At 34.9% G+C, this 13,190-nt stretch overlaps 1 protein-coding gene across 4 annotated transcripts in view; it reads left to right on the top strand.

The window, feature by feature from the left end:
• Nucleotides 1–13,190, top strand: part of VPS50 (VPS50, EARP/GARPII complex subunit) — an 85,615-nt gene that overhangs the window by 41,664 nt on the left and 30,761 nt on the right. For all 4 annotated transcript variants that reach the window (XM_027684723.1, XM_027684725.1, XM_027684722.1 and 1 more), the window contains exons 15-20: nucleotides 30–124; nucleotides 759–857; nucleotides 3,992–4,082; nucleotides 5,614–5,790; nucleotides 10,073–10,191; nucleotides 11,682–11,788. In XM_027684723.1, coding sequence (XP_027540524.1) covers nucleotides 30–124; nucleotides 759–857; nucleotides 3,992–4,082; nucleotides 5,614–5,790; nucleotides 10,073–10,191; nucleotides 11,682–11,788 — 688 coding nt within the window. The remainder of the gene's footprint in view (nucleotides 1–29; nucleotides 125–758; nucleotides 858–3,991; nucleotides 4,083–5,613; nucleotides 5,791–10,072; nucleotides 10,192–11,681; nucleotides 11,789–13,190) is intronic.

The raw sequence follows: 13,190 nt of genomic DNA on the forward strand, positions 1-13,190 counted from the left end.
GTATACAAAAACTTGTTTGTGTTTTGTAGGATGTTCAATTGAAAGTGAAAACATATCTTCTGGGAACGGATCTGTCTAACTTCAAATATGACGACTTCATATTTGTACTTGATGTTATCAGCAGGTATACTGGTGTGGTTGTAAGACCATTTAATACACATCCACTCTGATAAGATAGCACAGTTGATTAAGGCTGATATTAACATTTTGGCTTCAGTCATATGTGCTGAGCTTGAAGAGCAATTCTTCTTTATGTGGGAGTTTATGAGGATGTATTTGGGAGAGGTAGCATGAATTACTTTGCTGCTCAAGTAGTGCTTAAGTGTGATATAATTTCAGTATTGTCTTCCTTTAAGATTTGAGATGTGCAGGTCTAGCAATTTTGTTTCTAACAGCTTTTAAAGGGACTCTCAGTCAAGAGCAGGAAAATACTGTGGTACTGCCAACCTTTACAATATTATATCTTTCAGTTTTGGTAAAAAAATGACAGATTGAGACTGTGAGCTGACAGCTTGCTCTGCATAGTGGGATCTCAAAAAAACATCTATTTTGCTTATGGGTCTTTGTCTCTATGTGTATGGGACATAATGATAGGATTTAGAGGGAAATGAGACATGGACTTTTGTGGAATGCAGCCTTAGCACTGCAGCGTAACACTGGTGCTCTGCTTTTATGGAGATACATGTTGTACACTCGTGGTTGGAACAGCAGTATTAAGAAATCAATAAATATTTCTAAACTTTGTTTTATTACTATAGGCTGATGCAAGTTGGAGAAGAATTTTGTGGCAGTAAGTCTGAAGTTTTGCAAGAATCTATCAGAAAACAAAGTGTTAACTATTTCAAAACGTACCACAGGTGAGACTGCTATATGTACAGTGAATGTTTCTAATGGCATTTAGTTTTGCTGGGTAAATGCTTTTCTGAAGGAGAAACCTTTGCTTCTGCTATGGTTGTGGAAAGCCCTAGTTCTGTAGCTGGCAAGCCAGATAAAGATGAAAAATTTTTTTATGTGGAATTTCAGTAGTTTTGCAGGTTACTTCTTAAGTTGTCCCCTGGCATCCTGAGGATGAATGCCTCTGAAGTCCAATCTTTGTAGCAAAATTGTTACTTCTTTTTCTGTGCCACTGCTTAAAAAGAGTGATCCTGTATGACTATGAAATTTTTTTTTCAATGTGCAATTTTGTCTTGCATCAAAAAAGATATTTAGAACTGAGTCCATCCTTTTGAGTCATGTTTTCATGGCAGTATCTAATTATATTTCAGTCAACTCTACTGTTGTATCTGAGGCCAGTTATACGTGCTGTCGTGGACAGGCAGTCTCTGGACTCAAATATGATATATGGCTATGACAGTTTCAAGGCTTGTCTTTCTGTTTACTTGTTTTAATTGACTTGATTTTCCAAATATTTTGGTTTCGATGATTGGCACCTTTTTTCTTCCAGTTGTCTAGCATTATGTTCTTTCTGTGTGTAAAAAGCTAGAAAGATATGAGAAGAAATAGAATGTCCTTTGTTCTAAGAAACTTACTTTCCTAGTCTTGATCTGTTGTCATCTGTCATACAGCTAATACATCCAGACAAATTTGGTCTGAGACTTTCTGCCTAAAATCCATAAAGTATGAAAATTATGGCTGGAGAACAAGACAGTGTCTAAATTCAGAAGATGAGAATGTGGTTTAAAATTTCTTCCAGCTTTGGTAGTTTGTAGCTAGTATTTATTTTTGGACATTTGATGAAGAGCTCAGTTGCAGTTTGTCTGAAAAGCTTGAGCTTTAATCATATCTACATTATGTCTTGTCAGGAGATGCCACCTATCTTTATTTCTTGAAAGCATTTCTGAATCCTGAACTGAATTTCAGTAACTGATTTTGGTCTACCTAACCATCTTTTACTACACTGCCTTACCACATAATGCCTTATTTGGTTAAGTAAATATCGTTTTGACTGCTATGGTTTTGCTTATGTTTAACTGCTTAGGGACTAATTTTCTGAATTATCTTTGGGTAAAATAAAGGTTAAGGAACACTGATGGAATACATATAGAAATAATTTTTTGAAATAACTTGTGTTTTTTATTAATGTAATGTAAATCTTGTGAAAATAAAAGGAAATATTTATTGATATGACTCAAGTTGTGTGAACCTTTTTATACTTCCTGTGTATTTTATGCTGTGTGGGTATTGTGATGATTAATTGGCTGATGTTTTCGTCCTCAAAAGGAAAAATATTAAAAAACTCTACCTCACAGCTATATGCCTCAGGTTATTTTATATAAAAGCTTTAAGCATCTTGCCTTTTCAGATCAAGCTAATGTGGCTTTCGTTCCTCTTGTGTATTTAATTGGAGGGGAAGAAGAAAAGCAGTAGCGCTTTTAAGGATTAATTAGTACATAAAAGCTACATAGAGCTGAAATGCTTAGTGTCCAGGAGTAATCAGTTCTTTTTTTGTGTAATTTGACATATGTGACCTCCTAGACAGTGTGGGTTTATAGAGAACTGCCAACACAAAGAAAACATTTAAAGGAATTGGCCATGTAATTCAAAAAATGTGGAAGAGAACATGGTACTAGAGCATACATGAAGCCTTTTTTGTGGTGAAAGCTGATTATTTTGAGAATTTGAATGGGCTTTTGGTGAAGAGCATCAGGAAGGTGCTTTTTGGAATTCAATTTACTTTTTGTACTGATACACTTGTAAAAAGGTGTGCCTGATCACTAAAGCTGTTCAGAGAATGAATGCATCAGGTCTTCTGTGTGTGCCCCTTTCTAGACATATGCTGGTGAAAATGAAGAGCATTTGTTCAAATACTTTGTCAGAGCCTTGATTTCAGCTTTGAAATGCTACAAGGCCTGTTGCTGTGTGGGTTTTAAATGTTTGCTTTTCTGTAACTCTTTCACCTTAGTCTCCCTCACAAAGAATTTTAATCTAACTCTGGTTTTCACAGCATCTCTATCTGTTGTTTCTCTTGGCTTTACTGTGAGGTCTGCAAGCTGTGGGTACTAAATGCACTGAAAATAGCACTTGAAGTCTATTTGCATTTAACTGGTAAATTTAAATAGACACAGCAAACTGTAGTCATAATTCAACACATTGCTTTATCTCGTTGAGACAGGCAAATTTTAATAGTAGTGGTGGTTGTAGTTCATTATTGAAGTAGTGGTATTTCTAGAATATTTTATTGCCTAATTAGAAACCCAGTGCATAAATTACCAACTGATACTTGTTAAACAAAACAATATACCAGATATTAAGAAGAAAAGATAGAGCTACATGACCTCAATAAGCACTCATTGCTGTCTTTTCCTCTGTGTTCCACTTATGTGGCAAAATTTTTTCTTTATTAAAGGTATTTCTGCTTATGACCAAATGGAGGCTTTTCTAGTGATTAAAAACATAACAGAAACAATGCAGGGATGTAATGGCTTGATTACTTTTCCTTACTACAGTTTCTAATTGGTACCAAATGAAAGTTAAGCTATGAAGAAAAATACAGATTAGTAGCCATTTAATATTTCTTCTCTGAAAAGTTGAGATGCCTGTGGGACATGAGTTCTTTCCACTTCCCTGTGCTATGTGTTGGCTTCAGTGTGTTTGAAAGGAGCATCTGTCTTGTCTGGTCTTTCAGAAGCTGTTGTGCTGCTAATAGTGTTGCTTTCTGCAGTTTACATAGAGGAAAAAAAGTCCAGTATTGCTGCATAATCATAGATGTCCCTCTATAGTTTGTAATGGTTTTGACCAAAAAGATTTGTTTCCAAATTTTGGAGATAGGCATTCTTTGAGACTTTCTCCAGAGGTGTCATGAAAGGACACTGTGTTAGTAGCCACAGCTTTTGTGTGGTCTGTCAGTTGAAAGAATTACTTAAATATCTGTTTTCAAGTGCGACTTTCTGTACAGTTTAAGAAGGTATTTTTTACTGCATAAGGTAAGTAATTGTCTACTTTCTGACTTATACTTCCTGCCAATTAAGAGTATTCATTTGTTGTTTTTCAGAACCCGCCTTGAAGAACTAAGAATGTTTTTGGAGAATGAGACCTGGGAACTTTGTCCTGTTAAATCAAGCTTTAATATTCTGCAGCTTCATGTACGTTCTATGTATAAAACATACAAATGTATTAATACTTTAACAAGTAAGAGTCCAGGTGTTCTAAGAAGTAGTAAGATCCATGAATTACTGTTCAAATGTTTTTAATGGCTGCTAAAAACTCTGAAATTTTACTTCATGATATTGGAAACCCAAGAACCAAATGGTTTTAAAATGGTAGTGTTTCTGTTTCAGGCAGGTAGAGGTTTATGGAAGATGCTAGAGTTGTAAGCATAATGTTAGCCTTTATTTTTCATGTTTTAATGTACTGTTAATATGTCTGTTTTCAATTTCTAAATTGTTTGTCTGACAGTAAGATGCTAAAAGATGAGCGCCTAAAAGTAGTGGCATGAGTGCTCACTAGCTTGTACCAATCTGGCATCTGTTTCTGGAAACATAGGTCATACTGGCTCATTTGGAAAGGAAAAAAAATATTCTTCTGTGCTGAAGTCCAACTGAAAGCAAGTAATTGGTGTGCTCACTTTCTGTCCTAAAGTGATTTTTGTTAAGTTTAGCATGTGGTGAATGAAATTCACTTGTTTTGCCAAATAAAACATGGTGCTTGTGATTAAAGCTGTAACTAAAGTGCAAAATGATTTAGTGGAGCAATCTTAAGAAAAAGATAGTTTTGCAGCTTCTGTAGAGTTAACTGTAGAAGCAAGCAATAGGCTACTGGGGCAGTAATAGTACAAAGGAAAAAGGAAGGAGGACTGTCAGTAACATCCAGTAACAAAAGAAATAATATTTTTAGTAGGGAAATGGGATTATAAATCATACATACTGCTCAAGGGACTGGAGCAGCAGAAAATCGCAGAAAGTAACTGGTTCATTTAAGCAAACAGCAATCTAATATTGTAATCCTTTTAGCTGCATGTGTTTTGATCTTTAAACCTTCAGTTAAATGAAGATGTACATTTTGCCATTGTTAAAAATCAATAGCTAGAGTTTAATAGATAAAAATGGTATATCAATTAAGTCAAGATTTTTAGGAAAAAATGTCAAAAATCATGCCTTATGTGTCTCACTTGGTCCATTTATTTGCAAAAGTTTTTGCACTCACCCAGTGATCAGAAAGTTTATGTGCAGTGGGTTTGAGAAATAAAAAATTTGGAAAAGAACTTTTTAAAAATAAAGTATCAACAAGAAAATTTCAGCTTTAGTAAAGTTCTTGGTAACTTTTGTAATGAAAACTACATTTTTGGATAGAATTTAAGTCTTGTTTTATCTCCTCATTTCTATGAAATAAAAAACCAGTTAGCTTTCACCTATTTTTAGACAGTAAATACTTTCAGAATGCAGATGTATTGCATGTCATAGTGAAAAACTGCTAAAATTGCCAAGACCAGCAGTATAAGATTGCCACTTTCAAGGTTAACTTGAGCCAGCATGAAAAGCATGTTTAAATAAGCAGCAAACTTTGGCTAAAAGTTAATTGTCCAAAAGTTTGTTTCTGTCCTCTGTTTTTATAGAACTGCTGTCATAATAATACTGAAACTGCCTGATTAAAGTTGTACTTTATTTCTATTAATAGGAATTTAAGTTCATGGAGCAGTCGCGTTCCCCACCTGTGTCACCTAGTAAGCAGCCTGCTTCAGCAATTTCAGCAACGCTGACGTTATTTGAGCAGTACTGTAATGGAGGAAACCCATTTGAAATTCAGGCCGACAACAAAGATGATGAGACAGAGGACGTGCTAGCTTCCAATGGGGTATGGAGTGTTTCAGGAAAAAAAGAAAAAAAAAGAAAAGCATATTGTGCTTTCAGTAAATGCTGATTCATTTTGTGTAACAATGATGGCGAAATGTCTTGATACAAGAATCAGTTACCTGCAGTACTGTGTTGCTTTGCAGTGCCTGAAAGTCAGGCATCCTGTTTAAAGTTCAGTTTGTTTTTTGAAGGTCAGGCATCCTGTTTAAAGTTCAATTTGTTTTTTGAAGGTGTGTGAGGCTCAGTCTCATACAGAGCGGAAGCTGCTTAAGACAGTATGCATTAGTTTGCTAGTAAAGGATTGCCTCATGCTTTACATGTAGGTGCTGGTATTGCTGCAAGCACTGTGGTGGAGATGGGTCCTGTCAGGATGCCATATGCCTGCTCTGCTTGGGCTGAGAGTGGCTGCCTCAGCAGTTCTGCGGTGGCAGGCTGTGGTTTTCCTTATCCTTTACACAGAAAGAGAAATAACTTGCTTAGGTAATGTGGGATGAAATTTATATGGAGGCTTTATGTTTTGGTTTCTTAACTGACCGGTTAAGGTAGAGGCATGTTTTAGAACTTAAAAATGAAATTATTGCAGATGGAGGTTGCAAAATTTTGTTTCCAGAGAAGGCAGACGTGTTTCCAAGTATTTTAAGAAATATCATGACAAGGACATAAGCAATTAATTTACTTGTTAAATAATCTGTAGGGTGGTGAGAACTGCCAGGATTTCTTTAGAGAATTTTAAAGTCTTTGTAACTGCTTAGTTGTTGCAGTTCCGGACAACTGAAAATGGGGCCTCTGGACCCAGTCACTTCAGCTCTGTATCTTGAGCTTCACTGAGATGCTTTATGTCCCTTTTCTGTAGCTTCTTAAAATGTATTTGTTGTGAGACAGTTAACTCACAGTATTGTAACATTCTTCAACTTTGATGAATCTTACCACTACCTATGGGTTTGTCTGGGCTGACTGCCTAAACATTTGTGAACTGGTTATTGCTACAAGATACTTGAATTCATTTCATCACTTTAAAATTTTACTGCAGACTGTGCATATTCAAGATAGATTTATAAGATCTCTTTGGGTTGAGTTCACTATTTAATAGTTGTGAGTTTAAAATACGGATGCATTTGACTCATTAAATAACTTTTCCAGATCATTAATAGCATTAGATTGAGGAGGCTTAATAAAGTATTTTTCCACATTAAATTTTTTTTCTTAAAATCCTTTTATTCTATGATGTTAAGAGAGTTAATTAATGTCAACTGTCAGATTCATATATCAGTATGAATTATAGTTAACAGTTTGTTCTCAATTTATCATTTTACCGTCATTGGATTTTGAGTCAGCATGTCATTTATTATATATTAGTGCATAATAAGTGGTGGTAATTCTCTGTGCTAATGTTCCACCCAAGTTACTTAAACTGTGGCTCTTTTTGTCCTTAGCCACGGCTGAACTCAGCTCATTTTTTCAATAAATGAGCTGCTTTCATTACAGCTTTCCTTTGTCTAAAATGTCAAGAGGCAGAAATTTTGCCTGTGAATACTATTGATATCAATATTTCGTTTTAGAATGTGTCTCATACTACATTCTTTTTTTCCACCTGAGCTGTTTTTGCTTTGAATTTTTGTAATGTGGGACTCTCACTTTTATAATATGATGCTTTCATAGTGCTAAGCTTTACAAGTCTCAGGAACTTGGGGTTTGGGCTAGGAATTGCCAGGCATGACTGAAAAAATATATTTCCTAGTGTTTCGCATGATGGAGAGACTGGGTTTTCCTCTCTAGAGAAGTCTTATCCTTTAAAAACCTGCCATTTCTTAAGGATCCTGGAACCAGACTGTCTGTCATATCTGTCACTATTGACTACTTGGATAAAGTAGCTTCAAAGCAATGTACACGTTAAGGAAAATTAAAAGGAAAAGTGATAGGGTCTCTTCAAGTGCATTCTGAAGCCTGATGGGTGCGATTAACATTGTGATCACTGTGTAGGTGTTCAGGAAAAAGGGTTGTATCACAGAGCATCAAGTATTTGTTTTTCTTTAAAATTTTCTGGCTTAAGAAATTCACTTTGTGAAAAAAATTATTTCATTATTTCTGAAGTGTCTGAAGCATGTATGCTAGAGAACAACCAAGAACACCTGAAAAAGAAATTGGCATTAAATACTGCTTTTAATTGGAGTGAAAAAAAGATTGCAAATTACAGGTGTAAAAATCCTAATTGTACACTTTTAATATGTATGTGTGACTTCATATTTATAAAAAGCATTTATTATCTGTATTTGTGACTAGTATTTAGCCACAAAACTCATACTCTAGCAATAGTAATAGATGTCCAGCATGGAAATGCTAAACTGTATTTTCTATGTGGTAGCCTGTGTTGCTTATTGTTTTCCAGATATCACCTTTTAGGCTCCTACCTCACATCCTTGAGTTGAAAATAATTCTTTTGTGATCTCTGAAATGCAATTCAACAATTGAACAGAGAGAAACAGTTTCAAAAAACCAAAAATACAGATGAGAGTTTGGAGGCAGTAGTTGTCTGTATCTACTTCAGTTTCTTAGTTTTCAAGAGGTGGAATTACCATCAAATGTATACATGAAATGTATAGGAAGGCATGTCTTGAAGCAGGTGTACATGATTAATTTGTCTATGCTTTCACGTATTTTGTAGTGTTATTCTGGAATAATTTGTGACAAATGAAGCAAATGGTGCATGAGACTTTCTTCCATCAAAAAGGATTTGTTTCCTGAATAATTACATCAATATTTTAACTATCAGCATTCTGTTTCTTTAACTAGATAAAGAATGGTGTCTGTTTTAAAACAAAACCAAGAACCAACACACACAAATGAATGCAGACATGCTCCAAATACCTGATAGAGGTTTCTGAGAAAGCAAGGGTGGGTGAGAAAGGAAAATACTTTTAATCTAGGCCCCAGTGATTTCTTCCACTGATACAGTTGAATTATATCATTAGAGTACTTCTTACAATCATATGGTGTGGGTTTGGGATTTGTTGTAGTTTTTGTTCTCTATGAGGAAAGATGCACCAATTTGGGTTACAGAATCCTGTTGCTTGCATGCTCTGCAATTTTTGGTTGTTCCATGACAGTGAAAAGTTTGTGTGCATAGGGCATACCGATGTATGCAAAGTTATCCGCCTTTCTCTTGAGGTAGATAGTATGGCATACATTGCAGAAAGATGAGTGAGAAAAAAATTACATGCTAATAGAGCCATGAGAAATACTTACATAGTTGTAATAGCATTTCAGAGAATCACAGAATATGCTGAGTTGGAAGGGACCCACAAGGATCATTGAGTCCAACTCCCGGTCCTGCACAGGATCATTACCAAGAGTCACACCATGTGCCCAAGAGTATCATCCAAACACTTCTTGAACTCTGTCAGGCTTGGTGCTGTGACCAGTTCCGTGGGGAGCCTGTTCCAGTGCCCAACCACATTCTGAGTGAAAAACCTCTTTTTAATATCCAACCTAAACCTCCCCTGATACAACTTCAGGCTGTTCCCTTTAGGTCTTTCACTGGTCACCAGAGAGAAGAGGTCAATGTCTGCTCCCCCTCTTCCCCTCACAAGGAAGTTGTAACTGCATTGAGGTCTTCCCTCAGTCTCCTCTTCTCCAGTCTGAACAGACCAAGTGACCTTAGATGTATTGTTTTCGTGAAGTGTTTGTGCTTAGTCAAAATTACATTGTCTCTATCAGGTTAAGTGGTTGAAAGACTCTCTAGTAGAAATGTCTTTTGGAGTATTCTAAAAGCAATTTTGCAAGCAACTGCAAGTTTGTTTTTTTGGTATTGTATTTTTAAAAAAATAAATGTGTACAATATAAATAAGTATTTTTGTGAAGGAATAGTTTAGTCCTTCTTGCAAGAATAATTAAGGATTGTGTAGTGCCAGGTTTTTTTGTTTTATTAACATCATATGGATGAATTTTGAGGTTTTATTACTATTTTTTCGGATTAGAAAGTAAATAATAAAATCTCAGATATGTGGGTACTTGATACACCAACTAGAATGCGAATAGGATGGGAGAAATAGGATGACGCAAATATTTACTCAAACAAGATCTGAAAATAGAAATGCACTTAAAAATGACTTTCTATAATTTGCCTGTTGCATTTTTAATGAACATTGTCAGCAGCCTTTCAACCAGCAAAATTATTTGTATTATGATCAAGTTAAAAGACAAGAAATTACCAAGGTGCCACATTACGAGTGATATTATTATAAGAAATATGTTAGTATATTTATTTGTTTGTTTGTTTTGAACAGTATGAATCAGATGAACAAGAAAAAGGTGCATATCAAGAGTATGATAGTGACAGTGATGTTCCTGAAGAGTTGAAAAGAGATTATGTGGATGAGCAGACAGGAGATGCCCCGATAAAAAGGTAAGTAGGCTCTGTGAGTCCTTGGTCTAATTTACATGCTTTTCATCTCATTACTCTAAGTAGTTCACTTTCTATAATCTACAACAGTGGAATAATAATCAAATAATCTTTATGCTGCCTGCACAGTTAGAAGGTCTCAGCACTTAGATCTCCAGAATGGGGAGGAACATAAAACTGCTCATCATTATTGCAGAGAGAAGCTGCAAAAAGCAACATTTTGAAAGAGGACAAAGGCTCTCTGAAGCAGGTAGTGAAAAACTGATTAGCAAGGACTAGGTGTTAACTGAAGGTTCTTCTATAGCAGTTGTTGTGCATATGTATAATTTCTATTGTGTCAAAATCAGTTGTTTGCAGACAAATGGCTTGAGTTTTGGGCTTCTGTTTTTGCAGAACAGTAAACTTCTACATAGGAAGAAAAAAAAGTGAGATTCTTCCATAGCTTAAAGATAGTCCTTTGGAATTTTAAATTATCTTTTTCTTTGAGAATATATATACACGCATATATATGAATGAATATACATATTCTATTTTGATGAATATAATAAAAAATTAATATATATTAATATAAACAAAAAACAACTCTGTAGCCTTTAAAAGGATCTGAAATACAAATTTCTGTCTAGTACACTGTACAACTTGGATGTCCACTCAGACTTTGTGAGGCAGGCTCACGTTATTTTTATGTAGGGATTGCAGAAGAACCAAAATGCCATCACATAGGTCAAAGCAGAGTAATGGGTTTTTTACAAAATAACTCTTCAGGATAAAATATTGTTAAATGAGTCCATAAGATACATCATGTAAACTACTTAATTTCAAAGAATTGATGGAGATATATTTAAAAATTCCTTAATTGGAACAAACAGTATTTACTGTCCATATGTTTGTGCTGTGAAATTGAAGCGTTCTGAATTTTTGGAATAATATTGTTTTGAGCTATGGCAGCTGACAGAAGGTTTCTCTTATAGGAAAATAGAATATCTGGAATTGCAAAGGATCCATAAGTATCATTGAGTCCGACTCCCTGCCACTTGCAAGACTAGACTTCATGAAAAATTCAATGACTTTTTTTAACTTCATCTTCCTCAAAATTAATTCCATTTCCAGATAGTAATTTTCATCTGTAGCTGACTAATCTGCCCCTGTTTTGTTGTGACTTGTGTTGTTTTCATTTTTTTACTTCATGAACTGTGGTCTTGAGTCAGAGTGATTAAAATGGTTGGTCGGGTAAAGCAGAGGCCTGCATAACTCAAGCCTTGGACTACAAGTCCAAGAAATTCCTTTCTCTAGTACAATTCTGTGTAAATTAGGTCAGGTTTCCCTCTTAAATGTTAGAATCCTAACCCAGTTATGCTTTGGCATAAATAAAATGCTGCACTGGAAGACATACTGTCGTGAAAGAAGGGAGGAGGAATAATTTATTTTCTACTAAATTTCATTTGTATGTCCTCGAATATTGTCACATTTGGTGTATTTTGTTTTCTTGAAAGTGTTTCTCGAGAAACTCTGAGGAGCAGAAAGAGATCAGATTACAACCTCAATAAAGTGAACGCGCCTATTCTAACAAACACTACCCTGAATGTAATACGGCTTGTTGGTATGTAGAACAATTGCTGTATTTTGTGAGTGTTTTTGATTTTTGTGCAAACATACCTATTATAGCAAATATGTTACATGAAACTTAAGGCTTTAAAAATATACCTAATTGGGCTCCTTTTCTACTCTTTGAAAATGTTAATAAAATAGGAATAAATCACTAAACAAGTACTTTTTATTTAAATAGACAAATTTGCTTCTTTCTTATGGGTTACTTCACTTTGAAAGTTAATCTGCATGCATATATTGATTTTTAACTTATAATGGTGGATTATTTGTCTAACATATTGAATGTGTAAAAAGAGCGGAGATAGCAAGCAAAAAGATGAATGTTTGTGTTGCTGATGTGACTTATTAAATACTTTGTCTTAAAGTAGAATTGTTGCAGAAGTAAGAATTTACAGATTGTTTTTTTTTCCCCATTCATTACACAAATTTTCACATCCAGAATAACTATTTTTACTACATGGTAAACAACTAGAAGAAAAGAACTCACCTGAACTATAATTTCAGTAATTGAAATGCACCCCATTAATCCCTAGGGAGTTTAGGGAGTCTCTGTCCTTGGATGTGATCAAGACATGACTGAAAAGGCTGCAGAGCAACCTCATCTCCTTACACCTGCTCTGAGCAGGAGGTTGCACTAGGCCACTTCTTCAGTCCTTTTCTAGCCAAACACATTTTCTATGAACACACTTGCCTCCAATCTAGGTCTAATGGAATTGATTTTTTATGATCATGCCTTCCATTTGATTAGCTAGAAAATTGTACAGTAGCTACTGATTTTCATTTTATTCAAAGAAGTAACTACCTACATTTATCAGGTTAGGCAGAAGAGAGAGGAATTCTGTATGTGTTGCATTAATGAAGTTTGTCTTCAATATTTATGTGCTTGAAAATGATCGTTGTATTTCAGAGTAAGCTCTTTTAAAAAAGGCTATTCCAACACCTGATTAGTACCTTTTGCTGTCTTTGGGGGCAGCATGTAAATCAGGAATTAATTTTCTAAACCTTTTTTGCAGGTTTGCTGAAACCCTTTTTTTCCTTGAGCATTTACAATATAGACCTGAAATGAGATTTGAGATTATTCTGTTGTAACTTTTCTGGCGTTGGTTTGTGAGTTAAATTGGAGAGATTTGTTTGCTCCTTTCTAATCTAAGAAAATTTAGAATTGAATCTGGAAAACACTCATAGCACTTTCATGCAAACCCCAGCCTCTGACCCTGCCCTAAGAGTGTGTGAGTAGGTGGAGCTGTAGTTCTGGTTTTCCAATTTTACATAAGGAGTCTTTTTGTTTGTGGATTCTGTTTATAACCCAAAATTAAACATAATTTTCAAAGCTCATATATACACTGTTTTTTTCCTTTTGGAATTATGATTAATTTTCAATTTTTTCTGCTATT

The sequence above is a fragment of the Neopelma chrysocephalum genome, unplaced genomic scaffold (assembly GCF_003984885.1).
Source record: "Neopelma chrysocephalum unplaced genomic scaffold, ASM398488v2 Primary Assembly neopelma1_67, whole genome shotgun sequence".
Classification (NCBI taxonomy): domain Eukaryota; kingdom Metazoa; phylum Chordata; class Aves; order Passeriformes; family Pipridae; genus Neopelma; species Neopelma chrysocephalum.